Genomic DNA, 14,798 nt, shown 5'->3' on the forward strand with positions numbered 1-14,798 from the left:
AGCCAGAAAAGCAATATGAGAACTCTGGGATTAAAAAAACATCAGTGAGATCCTGGAGAGGAGAGGGGCATAAAAAAGCTATCCCTTAAAGTTGTGTGTGATCTCCTGAGTTTACCCCTGACCATAGATTTGACTTTAAAAAGCACACTGATAACTCGGATAACTGATTTAGGAACTAGACCACCACCCAGGTTCCAGACAGGCCTATGCATCTTATACACTTAGGGTAAATCTGAATAACAATGCAAAGACTTTGAAAATTAAACTGACATTAGAACCACAACTTACAGGAAGCAGATCAGGATTTGTGACCCGAACCCAACTGGGCCAATTACCCGCTAAAATAGCAACAACAACAAATCAACAGTTCCCACATGAATTAAACAATACACAGAGTCTCATAACATGATATTTAAAATGTGCAAAATGCAATCTAGAATTTCGCAACATAGGGTGATCCAGGAAAATCTCAAAAACTTCCAGGGGAAAAGATAGCCAGTGCTGCAAATCCTGAGATGATCCAAGTGTCGGAATTTTCAGACAAGAGTTTTACAGCAGCTACTATAACCATGTTCCAAGAAATAATGGCAGACACTCTTGACATGAAAGGAAGGATGGACACTATCAGCTGAGAAATAGAGGATGTTAAAAAAGGAAACCAATTGGCAATTTTACAACTAAAAAAATACAATGACTGAAATAAGAAATTAACCGGGTGGGCTCAAGAACAGGATGGAGATAAGAGAGGAAAAAGTCAGTAAACTTGAATATAGATGAATAGATATTATCCAAAACAACAATAGAAAGAATAAAGAGGAAAGAAAAAAAAATTAACAGAGACTCAGAGATCTATGAGATAATAAGTAACGTATCTAAAACATGTCATCAGAGTTTCAGAAGGAAAGGAGAAAGAATGTGATGCTTAAATCAATATTTGAAGAAATAATGACTGAAAACGTCCCAATTTGGCAAAAGACATAAACTTACAGATTCGTGAAGCTCAGAGAAACTAAAACAGAATAAGCTCAAAGAAATCCATGCCCAGACTCATCAAAATCAAACTGCTGCAAACTAAAGACAAAGAAAAGAATCTTGAAAGCAGCCTGAGGAAAATGATGCATTACTTACTGCGGAGCAATGATTCAAACGCCTGGGGATTTCTAATCAGAAACCATATTATGTAAAAGACACTATGCAAGGCATGAAGGGAAATTAAAGATGCATCTTAAAATGTTTACAATTAAGTCAAAAGAACCAGACACAAACATGTACAACCAAAACACAAGGCCATGCATCGGGATGGCATTAAGAAGATAGCAACAGAGAGTCACAGGAGTACAAAGGATCAGGCAAATATTTCAGACAGATGGAAAGTTAAAAAGTCTTCATGAGGAAATTGCTGCTAAGCTTGGCATTGAAGAAAGGGATTTTATTTTATATTTAGTATATATGTATTTATATCCCATCAGCTTCCAGAAAGATTTTGAAGTAACTTAGGAAAATATATCTATCCCACCAGGATAGGATAATTAGTTCAGGCAATCTGAGTAAAGGGAAAAAAAATAAGTCTATCAAAACAATAAACCATAGGTAAGATTAGATGCAAGAAATGCAAAGCATGGGTGCTAGAGAATTGCTGGAAGAAACCACAGATTTGCTGGTAGCCTGCTTGGAGGCCAGAAGAATGAGTCTCTTTCTAACCCACAAAATAGAGAATTAGGATTTTAGGTACAAAATTCAGCAGTATGAGTAGTAAGCCTCTGGAACATGGTCTCTATGAAGCATGGCAGGCTGATGGCAGACTTGGGAGAATAATTGAACGCCAAGACAAAGACTCTGAACTTTATTTTGTGTAAAATGAGGAGGGATCGGACTTTGAGACCAAGGCGTAAGATGATCATAGTTGGGTTTTTCAGCTGTAATTCTGGCAGCAATGTGATGGAGAGTTTTGGCAATACTGGGAAGCGCAAAATAATGTATTAAATAAAGAGAAAAAATGTAAATCAGCTGAAGAAGCATTGAATTCTCTTCTAAATGATAGAGTTGTAACTGACACTAACATTAGAGAAACATTAAGGCCCCGAGGAGTGACCGAGTGAGGCATCAAAGTGTCATAATGAAGAGAAAGGCAGTAGAGCCCCCGAGCCTCCCCTACCTCTTACTGTGCGACCTGGGGCAAGTTGCTTGACTTATTCGCTTCACTCTTTTTAATTTATGATATGGGAATTATAATAACTATTGACTTCTTAGGGTTGTTTTGAGGATTAAATAAATAATGAATATGAACATACAGAACAGAAACTGGTACATGGTAGACACTCACTAAATGATAGGCACTGCTACCATGGTTTCCTCCAAACCTCTCCAAGACATCCAAATGTCTTGAAAACTCAATCAGCCTTCGTCTAGATACCACTAAATTTGTGGGACTAGAAAATTTTAAACCTATGAAATTTGTATTTTCTCTTTTAGTGGCCTGAGATCAACCTGTATTCTGGCAAATGATTCAAAATTAAATACCAGTTTGAAATTAGGATTATTTTTAATAATTACAACAACAAATACATAAATAAAAATCTAATAGGCCCCAGAACACTGTTGTTCTTTTTAAAGAGTTTGTGTTTTAAAGTTGTGCTAGATATAGTTTTTTTGTGAAAACAGTGTCAAAATGAAGTTAAACTCCAGTTAACAGTGTCTAGAGCAATGGGAAAAAGATCAGGTCTTCCTAAGATGGGGTGCAAGCAAAGGTTAGGCAAGTAGCCAGGGTCTGAGTCAAGCAGATGCTAGAGCCAGGGAAGAAAAGTGGCATTCAAGTCAAAATATAGCATCTTATAGAATGGTCCACACAGTGGAAGTGGGGCCAGCAGGAGGCAGTTGCTCTTGGGCACTAAACAACCAGGTATCTTCCCCAGGAATACCAGGGATCCAACCTGAGACAGCAAGACTACCAGGCTTGGCAGGCACAGACTGACTACCAGGTCAGCGCTGAGTTGAATGTTAAAGGTATTTAACATTGGAAGCTGATATTGGGCAAAGTGGCTTCAGAGTTATGAGACGTATTATACTAAGGAAAGTATATAAAAATGGCAAAGGGAGACGAAAACACACGTAAATGCTTTCCAGAATTTGCCTTGACTTCGGCTGTCACTTTGATGAGTCTTTGTATTTTACCTGTGGTCATTTCACCATTTAGCTTATGATCTGTTCATGATGTCCTTTCCATTCTCTACCACGTGGAAGAAAGTTTCAGGAATGCTTTCTATCTTAATCAGAGATGAAGCACCTAGAGTGATAATTGCATTACAACCTCTTTGGCATTGCTTTTCATAAAAGTATCACAAGTAATAACTAATACATGGCTATTAATATTTCAAAGTATGAACAGAATGCAGCCTATATAATGTGTAAAATGAATACATAATTGATAATGCAGAGGGAAGTAGCCCAAAGAAGCTTAATTGTATCATACCAGGAAACAGAGCGATTAAATCTTTTAAGGGTGAAAAAGTATTTCTTCTCTGATACATTCAAATTCTTTGCTTTGAGAATGTAATGAATAAAGATAACTCAAAATAACTTTTACATGTATTTATATATGAAAAATATGTGAATGAATTGCTAGCCAACCTACATTATGTTCAGTGAAAAAGATTTAGTAGAAAGCATTTTTTTAAAATTGTTATACTACCCCAAGAAGTATTTAATAAATTCACAAATTCAAAACGCATTTGATATTGGTAGGCTAATGATTTGTGAGGCACAGTGCTATGCTCTGGGGGTACAAAGATGACCAAAATCCTGGTGCCTGACCTCAATAAGCTTATTTCTACCAATGAGCTAGGCAGATAAGCTGATAATTTCAGCGTAACATAGTTACATGCTTAGTGCTTTGATAAGGCTATGAAGCACTCAGGCTAAGCTTTTAGACTAGTTGGGGTCAGGGATGGAGTAGAGAAGTGGAGAGAGGGGCCACGCTCAGGAAAGGACTTATGGAAGAGGAGCAGCACGAAATGAGTCTCAAAAGATGAGCTGTGTTACTCAACTAAAGAAGGAGAAATGCTTATTTGGATAAGAGGGAAGTGCATGAAAAGAGGAAAAAGAAAGAAGAGAAGATATTGATGAAATCGGAAGTCTGATTCAAATAATATTTTATCAGATATAAGGTAATTTAAATGACTTTAAGTAGAAGAGTGTCATGGTGAGATTAGTATTTTATAGTGATCATTCTAGAAAAATAGATTTACATGGAAAAGAAAGAAAATGGAGATGCAGAAAGATTGATGTGATTACTGCCAGGAGGGAGAGAGAAGTGAAATGAGCCAAATCTATGACAGTGGTAGTAGGGATAGAAAGAAAGGAAAAGATTCCAGAAATGTATCATATCAGGAAGTGAGCATGTTAATTGAATTTGAGGGTACGGAGAGAAGTGTGGGATGACTCTCAGATTTCTAGCTTAGGAAACACTGGGTACATAATGGTTTCACTAACTCAGTATGATAAAGGGAAGAGCAGGAGTTTGGGAATGTACGAAGTCAGTATTTGGTGGCGGGAAGGAGAGGGAGGGAGGCAGACGATGAGTCCGTTTTGCTTATTCTGAATTTGAGGCTCCTGGGACTTTGTATAGTCGCTCCTCACTTAACAAATCTTTACTAGGCACCCATCACTTGTAATAAATGGGGGCAGAGGGACTGGATGTGCAAATATAAAATGAAATCTGACCTAGTCTATAACCTCCCATATCTTGCCGTTCTCCTCCCTCTCTTCCTCCCCAAGCTGCCCTTTTTTTCTCCCCATAATAGGAAAATATTGACAATAGAGTCAGTGTGTTCAACACGCTCAGGAGGAAGGACTGGGGAGGAAGAAGATAGAAATGAGAAGACAGGCACTGGAGTCCAGCTTACAGAAAGGCTCTTCTTAAACTATTTCAACATAAGCTTTTCTAGAATTAACTGTCTCTTTAGTTTGATATGCTTGTTAACACAGCTAATAGTTATATGGCTAAAATTCGTTCTTTGTTGACTCTGTGACTATTACAAAACTGTGAACACAGGAGTACTTAACAAATTTCTGTTGACTACTTTCCAGTAAGATAGTTGAAAAGGTCATAAAAATAATTACAAAGTATATATTTAAAGAGTTGCTTTTAAGCTCTTTGGTTTTGGCTTTTCCAGATATTTGAACTCAGGATTGGTGAAATTTGTAAGTAAAGATGACCTTAATTTTTTTCAATTACTTTTTTAATCCTGGTAAAATACATGTAACCTAAAATTTACCATTGTAACTATTTTCTAGTATACACTTCAATGGTGTTAAATGCATACACATTGTTGTGCAACCATCTATCTCCAGAACTATATTACTTTTATTATTTTTTAAAAGTACTAATTGATCTAAGAATCAAGACCCATTTATCACCTGCTTTTCCATTTTATAGATTCCACTTAAACAAAAAAAACAGAACTTCTGCTGTGCTCTAAAATTATATCTAGAGCCATTCCTTCATAAATTGAATATCAACTTATGGATATTTAAATTCAGCAAAGAATTTTAACTTTCTACCAATTCTCATACTCTGTAAGAAAAACATTGTGTTATTCAACTGAAGCAAAGAACACTGTCTAGTTAAACCATACCAATGCTATGAATACTAAATATTCTCTTTAGTTAAAGTGAAATTTAAAGTTCAGAGCTCCATGTTGTTCTAGGAAAAGTAGAGTATGCCAGAATGTGAAATAACAATAATGAGCCGCACTCTAGTACAGTTCGTGGCCCACTGGAGGCTGTGATAAATGTTTTAAATGAATAAGAGAGTTTCCAAGGAAAGAAAATTAAATATAAATTATATAAAATTATTATTAATTTCACAATGGTATAAATCATGATAATTAATAGGTGAAATGTATGTCTTGTTACTAATTTAAAGTTAACAAAAGTATCATTAGAAGGGCTTGTGTGAAATAAGCTAAAATTATTGTAAAACACTAATTAGATTTTAATAGACATAGACTATTGTCTATCAAAGCTGGAGAATGGCAGTAAGTAATTTACCAAAGGTCACACTCTGGAGGGTGGGGTCCCCAGGTTGCCCTGGGCCTTTTCAGGTTGAGACCCACAGTGGGGAGTAGTGATGAAGAGCACAGACGGTGGAGCTGGGCTACCTGGCTTTCAGCTTCTACTCTGCCTCTTATCACCTGTGTGGGATCAGGCAACCTATTTAACCTTTGTCTGCCTCAGTTGCTTCATCCATAAAATGAGGCTAATCATAGGGTTTTGTGAGAATTAAATGTGCCAAAACAGGTCAAGCATCTCAAACTATACGTGGCACAAACTAAAAGCTTAATAATTGTTAGATATTATCATTGCCATTAAGACTTCTTGATTTAAAACATGGTACAGGGACTAAACTCTCCTGCTCCCAAACGAATACAGACTACTCATGGAAGGTGTTTGGTTTCATTGTCTTTCATTCATTGTCTTGCGGGTCAGAGTGGTGAAAAGAGATCTTTCATTAAATACAAGAATACAGCTACCACCACTCCCACCACTATCACCCCCACCGTTGCAACTCACTGCCAGCACCTCCACCAGTTCCACCACCACTGTCATGACCACCATCATCACCATCACCATTATGACCACTATTACTGTCCCCACCATCCTAACCAGCAGCCCCACTCACAACAACACCAACTTTAACATCCATGTGAGTATAAACGTGAATTTGAAAGTGTCTTTTGAAAAGTGAAGAATAATGGACAAAACACAAGTGTATACCTGCTAGTAAAGGGAGGAATAGGAATTTTTTAAAAGATATTTTGAACCAAGTACAGAGAAAGTAGAAGGCATAGAAAGTAACCAGTCTAGAGAGATTTTTAGACAAGTTTGTTTTACATTATTATTACAGAAATAATGGATTTCACAAACTTGGGGTTCAGGTAGCTAAAAGGAACATGCCAAGAACAAACAACAAAAAGTCATACTTCTGTGCTGTACACAAAGACTAAGCCAACAGTTTCAGAATAAAACCGTTGGAAAGGTAAAATGAACACGTCCATCTTACATGTTAAGCTGTGCTGTTTGGAATCCGTACCTAAAGTTGTTTAAACTAGGGGTTAAGAGAACGGGTTTTAATCAGGGAGTCCTGGGTTTGAGTTTCACGTCTGCTACAAACCTGACTTTGAGTAAATTATTTAACCTCCCAAAGGCTCAGTTTTCTCCATCTGCAAAATGGCGATGTCCATTATTGAAAGTTTGTGTGACCATTGGCTAGATACTCACATGTAACGTAAGCACTTAGCACAATGCTTGTGCTAATCTAAGATTAAGACCTTCCCGGTCGCTCCCAGACCAGTCTCCCTCTCAGTCTTCACTATGCAGTAAATGGCACCACCATTCACAGGTAAGAGCTAATTTTTGATTCATCTCTTTACCTCATCTTCCATCCCCAAGAGATCTCATTAGCAAATTCTTTCTGTTTCACCTCCAGAACGTAGCTCAAATTCATCCACTCCCTGCAGCTGTCGTTGGCCAAACCCAGAGTACTCTGATAGACCCTGTCTCCCAGCTACTACTCAGTACAGTCCATTCTTCAGAGAGCAGCCAAGTGAACTTTAAACATGTGACTCAGATGATGTTTAAAGCCTTGCATAGCTTCCTATTGCTGTTAGAAAGAGCTGCTACTCTACCATAATTTTTTCTACCTGATCTGTCCCCTGCCCATCTTTTCTACTTTACCTCTCTATGCTCTCCCCTTAGCTCTAGAAGCTTTGGTCACACCATCCTCCTTCCTGTTTCTTTAACACACTGAGCTTTTGACTCTTCTTTCAAAGAGGCATCCCAGATCCACTTATCTAAAGCAGTAGCCACTACGCTCCAGCTAGTTCCTCTTCATCATTTTGCCTTATTTTTTTCATAACTCTTGTAATCTGAAGTTATATTTATTATATTTCTGTTTGTTTATATTTAGTTAGTTTCCTGTTATCAGAATGTAAGTTCCTTGAAGGATGTTATATTATTGTCCATGTTCTGTTATTGATTATGCTCTATATTACTGATCATGCTTCTCTTCTCAGTGCCAAAAGCAGTGCCTAGAATATTTTTGAAATGTGGTTAAAATATTCACCATACAAATGGAAATGAAAACTTTTTCAGATCTAAATGTCTGACAAATAACATCTCATTATGGAGAAAATAACTATAGAGGGAACTGTCTATAGGAAAGGAGGCCCTCGAATCCCGAAATGGAGGCAAAAAAGCACATGGGTAATAAATTCAGGAAGAGTTATGTTTGAAGGGCCCATAAATAATTTTCTCATAAGGTGTTCTGAAATAAGTACTAGAAAGGTTAAGAGAAACTTTTTCAGTTTTGTTTAGTTCCAGAGTTCATAATTAATCTATGGCATCTACAGGTTAGACTTAGGCTAATACAAACATTCAAAAGCTAAATCATTGCCAAGGACATATACTGCTGAAAACCTGAATGCAATGGGTCTGTCACATAAACGGGACAAAAAAGGTACTTGCTGATAGGCCCAAAGCTTATATATCATGAATAGTTAGTTATAGGGGTATGTGAGTAGTTACTTATAGGTGTATGTGATATCTGGAAAGCAAAAATGAAAGTGACATAGCATTTCAACTACTCCGTACTCACCGTGCATGGGGTCTGCATCCATGGTTCCCCATCAATCTGCATTGGCAGAGACTTGCTAGTCCTGTGGGAAAATATTTCATTTTAAGTATAACACTGACATACTTTATATAACAGACTATATGTAAGGTGTAAGATGATGAGACCAAAGAGGGCAAATACGGTAATAGCTAGGCTCTAAATTTATCTCTTTTGAAAGGGACTTCAACTCTGGACTATTAATAAATATCCTAAAAAGTACCTTGGTCATAGGAATGTTAAAAGCTTCCTCGTAAATGTGATGATATAAACAAAAATTCTAGATGCCAAAAGAAAAATGTAGGGTTTATGTTTAATGACACAATCAGAATTCCTACAGTTAAAAGTGCCTCCTTGTTTTCGTGCAAACCCATGTCGTAAACCTGGAGAAAAAGCGTTTGATGTCTTAGATTTTCCAGTATCAGTACTTTCACATACATCACATCAATTATATCTGTGCTGTAATCCATGGTTTCACCTTAGGGTCCTTTTTATTCTACAAGTAATATTTTGGAAAAAATGTTTCTTGGAAAATTTTAAATTTAATCCACATATAAAACCTTACTTTCTAATAATTATTTATTTAATTTTATAGAAACAATGGTGCACTTTAGTGCATGAAAGAATTTAAGTTAACGATGCTTCAACAGTTTTTTTACTGGGTAATTTGCCCAGTAGAGGCTTCGATGCTTCGGTAAATTAAACTGAATGTGAACCAGATTAGAAAGGATGATATTTCTATGTTAGAATTGTATCTATGGTCTCAACAAGAAAGAATCAAATTTCAATGAACCTGACGAGTATAGCTAACTAAAATTTTGTGAAGTCTGCCAATTTTCATTATTTTGAAATATATCAGCATTCATCATTGATCACAAGAGGCAAAAACAAGGCACATGTCATTATTGGAGGCCTGCATACTTGTAGTTATTTGGTAGTCACACCACGTCACATTCCTTTCTCAATTATAGAGAAAGAACTACCTGATGACCACAGAGGAGCATTGAGCCAGCCGCCGTCCAGCACTTTTCAGTCCTGTGTATATTTGCCCCATCTCCATGGCTCCTTCCAAGCCAACCACCTCCAGTAGCTGATCACTCAAATCTGAAAGAAAAGAGAAGTCTTGTAAGTTACAGTGCATATGCATATGCCCACAATTGAATGCCATTAGATATTACGGAGATGAAAAATAAAGGCTACTTCAAAAAGAAAGCTTCTCTGTCTTGGAGATGGAAGCAAATGAAAAGATGCCCTACTTCTGAAACTTTCAGTTTAAGTAAACCTTGAGGTGCTGTGGAAAAAGATTTTCTGTCAGCTTATTCTAAAACAAAATGGGAAGAATGGATTCTGAGCCAAATAATGCCAAAAAATATACCAGTAGTTTTTAACATCAACAAACTTAATGTAATTCCACATGTATATATGGAACATTTATACATCCCACATCAGACATTTGGCAGCAAATACACATTTCAACACTGCAAATAAAGTATGAAGATGTGCTGTCAAACATGATTTTGTTAAATTACTTGAACAAAAGACCTTAGAGATCATGGACTTTCTCAGTTTAAAGATAAGACGACTCAGTCTCTAAATCATTGAGTGACTTGTCCACAGTCATAGGTAACTTTGTGCAGAATTTCAAGAAAGAACATGAATTTCTTGAGATGTTTTTCTGATGATAAGAACTATGCTACCAAATATTATTTGGGAGTAGACTAGACAATTAGCACAGTGCAATCTTTAGTTTTTTAACAGACGACAGTTGAAAGAGGCTAATAGTATAGATATTGTTTGTTGAGTGTTTACTAGGTGCCTCGCATTGGACTAATCACTTTCTATACATCATCTCATTTGCTCCCCCTCAAAACCAATTTAAGATAAATATGCTGATTCCATTTACAGACAGAGAAGCTGAAAATTAGAGAAATTAACTAATTTATTCATATTCCCTACATAAGAAGTGACAGAGGCAAAATCTGAACCCAACCACTTTGATGCATAACCACTATGCTACGTGTGATAGATCAGCCATACGAGAAAAAGAGACTTTAAAAATTTATAGAAATGCAGGGGGCTGGCCCCGTGGCGGAGTAGTTAAGTTCACACGCTCCACTGCAGGCGGCCCGGTGTTTCGTTGGTTCGAATCCTGGGCGCGGACATGGCACTGCTCATCAAACCACGCTGAGGCAGCGTCCCACATGCCACAACTAGAAGGACCCACAACCAAGAACATACAACTATGTACCCAGGGGCTTTGGGGAGAAAAATGAAAAAATAAAATCTTTAAAAAAAAATTTATAGAAATGCAGGTTATATGTGAATAAATAGTTTAATATTATTTTAGTAGCAGAAAAAGCTGTGGGCTGTGACATAGAGTGGGAGGGCATGATGATGATATAAGATAACCATGCAATAGTTGCTCATCACTGAGGGTAGACTTGAAGAAAAACAGGCAAATGTGTTTTGTATGGACTCCATTTTGTATGGAAAACACTCATTACCCACTGATGAGTCTATCGTAGCACGGCCTTCAGAGATGTAAATGGTACATTCTCAGTGTAGTTCAAGTGTGTGGCAAAAAGCACTTTGAAATCTCAAAGTTTGTTAGGCTCACGATCACTGGCAAATTTAATATAAGCCCTTAAAACAGCAAGTGTGACCAAGCCACAGTAGTTTTTTAAGTGAACTGATTTAAAAAAACTCAGTTTTTAAACTTTAAGCTATAGCTGTAGCTTTGAGATTTCTCTAAGAAACACAACCTTCTAGCTACAAAATCAAATGTTAACAAGTCATAATAACTTAGAGCATTCACCTTGCTGTTCTAAACCCTATTTAGACATATTTCTCATGAAACTTATTCTGTGTTTCTAGTTTAAATTTATGTTGCTAAGAACAGATGGACAAGGAATAGAAACATATTCTTTCAGCTGTAGCCGGCACTAAAATGTGCTTGGCTCTATAGCCTGGGTGTTAATATACGCATTTCTTAGATATATGTCAAGCTGAAAACTACATTGTGGCAAGCACTAAAACCCCAGATGTGTGTCTGGTGATATTTATAAAACAACAACAACAACCACAAGATTGAAGTTCATATTTAGTATTATATATTTCACACTGCCTGATTCGTAAATAGGTGAAATTTTATGCTAATTTTTGTAATGATCTGGTTGATGGTAAGTATTCTACAAGAAATTAGACACTTCCTCACGACAGAGTTAATCTGGGAGCCCTCCCTTTTCCACAAATCACAGGGATTGTCTACACCCACACCATATTGCTACTGTCTACCACCCTCCTTCTGATTTTTTTTCTTTCTTTTAATTTGTCTTTGTTTTTCTCCCTACACAAATGCTTTGACAATCAATTCTGCCATAAATAATCCGTAATGAAGACATTTCTTGTGGATTTGGAAGACGTAGGCTTTCAAACTTTCATGTTCAGCCCAACACAAAGAATTGTACAGAAATTGTGGAATATTTGCTAACTCTGGTAAAGGTAAATAAATATCGTATTCCTTCTAATTAGATACTCAGACAAAATGAAAAGAAACTCCAAATTTGTGCTGCACAAATTTACTCCCCTAATGCTTCTACATTTTTTGATATAGCACAGTTTGCAATGTCTGTATACAACTGGTGCCTCTCACATACTGTCTTTGAGATCAGGGTCCTGATTGATTTCAGGCAAAGATAGTGTTTATCTCTATAATTTTGAATTCTGCTTCCATATGTAGCATCATCTAAAAACATCAAAGACTTCCTCACTTCACATTCCAGCTAAAATTTATTTTAAGTGCAGGTCCCCTTGGGATGTTATAACCAAGCAGATTAACCTACTTAGTTGATTTGCTACTGGTCTATTGATCTCATACTAGGAGTAGCAAGTGAGAGCCCGTGGACCAATCCAGCCCACTGCCTGTTTTTGTATGGCCTGCAAATTCAGCATGATTTTTACATGTTTATAGAGGGGGAAAAGTGTTTAAAAGAATAATATTGTGACATCTGAAGATTATATGGAATTCAAATTTCAGTCAATAAATTAGTTTTTCATGGAACACAGCCACACTCATTCATTTAGGTTTTGTCTAAGTCTGCTTTCACACTACAATGGCAGAGTAGGGTAGTTGTGACAGAGACCATATGGTCCACAAAGCCTAAAATATTTACTGTCTGGACCTTTCGAGAAAAAGTGCCAACCTCTGCTTAAGAGAAACATTAACTCTTTCAGGTCACTGAGGTTTTCACTTTAGTGCTGCCACTATCAATGCTAAAGGGAATCACAGCGGCCCCAAAGACACAAGACCCAAGCACTCATTCCACAGTGTATGTATCTGTGTGTGGAACAGCTGTTCTCAACCACGAGGTCTCATCACATTGGAGTACTGTGAGGATCCTCATAATCAATTTGTTATTAATCATGAAATAGCAAACTTCCCAAATAACTTTATTGCAAAGGAAGAAACTAGAGCAGCTTTATGTCCAATGTTACGCTCAGTCACTGCATCCTGGTTGGCTTGCTTGAGTATGAGAAACAGAAACAGAGTCATAGAGAGGAAGATAGAAATTGCAACCAGACCTAGAGATCCAGGTGAGACTCAGCTTCACCTGTGAGAGTCACCTGCCTGTCATTGAGAAATCATGACATCCTAACATTGGGAAATATGTGTCTATTCTGAGGAAGATATTATTTTTGTTCAATTTAATGTTATGAGATGTATTTTTGAAGGGGAAAAAATAGTACATTTCTGAAAGAGTTAACATGCCTTTCCAAATGGCTCCACGGGAGTAACAGAGGCAAGAGAATCTGCCAAATTTGCTATTTTCATATTTAAAATAGAAAGTCTAGTAGAGGTGCTTCAGAGGGAAGAAACTTAATGAAATAACCAAAATTGGGTTATATTAGAGTGAGATTCTTAAAACAAGGTCAGTGATTCTGAATGGGGAAAATACTTTATTTTTACTAATATGGAATTGAAATTAAGCATTTATTTCAATTACAAATTTAGCCAAGAAATCATAGTTGTAGTAGAAATACCTACGACTTTGTCACTGATACTTATCACAGATCTTTTCATATCACATTATAGTTGTTGCAATATTTCAAAATGCTATTTAAACTAATTATTACCTTGAAATCTTAATAATTATTGACCTCCTGCTCGATTTTAAAGTTAATTTATTAATAAAGAAGCCCTTATGTTACTAAGTCAAAATTTTAACAATATTTCAATATAATTGATTTCCTTTGTTGGCCTACATATTTTATTTTATGAACTTTAAACATTACTCTGAAAAGAGATGGTAGATTTCACGAGACTGGCAAAGCAGACCATAGCACAAAAATGGTTAAGACACCCTATTTTAGAGTTAAATTTGCCTTTGACTTTGCAAATCTTTTCCTGTACATTGTTAGTGCTGCATTATTTTGTCACACAGTTAATCAGATATGAATGCAAAATCTGAAAGTCAGGGGCTCAGTATAGAGCTGAGAACACAGGAGCAGCACAGCTAGTAAGTGGGTAATATTTATTCATAGCTTCGTCTCTTCATTTTTGACAGTTATGCCCTGATAATATGTCTCATTATGTAATTGTTTCAGACTGCCATATGTGAAGGAACAGAAGAGGATGCATTACAAACACAGACCGAATGTGGGTTGTAGCATTTTGGCGTTTCGTAGACTATAGTGTGTACCGAAGGGAGAAGTACAGCCGTGGAGGCAGGGTAGGGCTTTCTCCACAGGCATGGTGTCCGGCGAGACGATGCAACATTGTGGGAGGCCACGTCCTGGGGTACCCTCACTGACTCAGTGGGGACATTTTGTAATCACCATAAATTGCTAATTATATCACTGCCTATTAGGTCCTTATTTGGCCAGGGTGAGAACAGCTAGCTACAGAGTTGCACTTTCTGAGAGTGGCTAGATTGTATATTTGCCTGCCAGTGATGCTTCATTTAGGTAGCAACTATTTGAAACATGGCTGGGGATCCAGAATAAACTTTTAAAAAGCCAAAGAATAGATGAAATTCCTCCACCAATGTGAATGCTTCGAGATTCTTCCTTAACATGTCCATCTATTACCTGTTGATTCTTAATTTAGATGTACTTCTAACAAGCACAAATG

The 14,798-nt window shown here is 36.9% G+C and overlaps 1 protein-coding gene across 1 annotated transcript in view; it reads right to left on the reverse strand.

Moving 5' to 3' along the window:
• Positions 1–14,798, reverse strand: part of DGKB (diacylglycerol kinase beta) — a 605,812-nt gene that overhangs the window by 17,306 nt on the left and 573,708 nt on the right. The window contains exons 24-25 of the mRNA XM_046670071.1: positions 9,652–9,772; positions 8,654–8,714 (exon numbers count right to left, since the gene is read on the reverse strand). Coding sequence (XP_046526027.1) covers positions 8,654–8,714; positions 9,652–9,772 — 182 coding nt within the window. The remainder of the gene's footprint in view (positions 1–8,653; positions 8,715–9,651; positions 9,773–14,798) is intronic.

Source organism: Equus quagga, chromosome 8, assembly GCF_021613505.1.
Source record: "Equus quagga isolate Etosha38 chromosome 8, UCLA_HA_Equagga_1.0, whole genome shotgun sequence".
Classification (NCBI taxonomy): domain Eukaryota; kingdom Metazoa; phylum Chordata; class Mammalia; order Perissodactyla; family Equidae; genus Equus; species Equus quagga.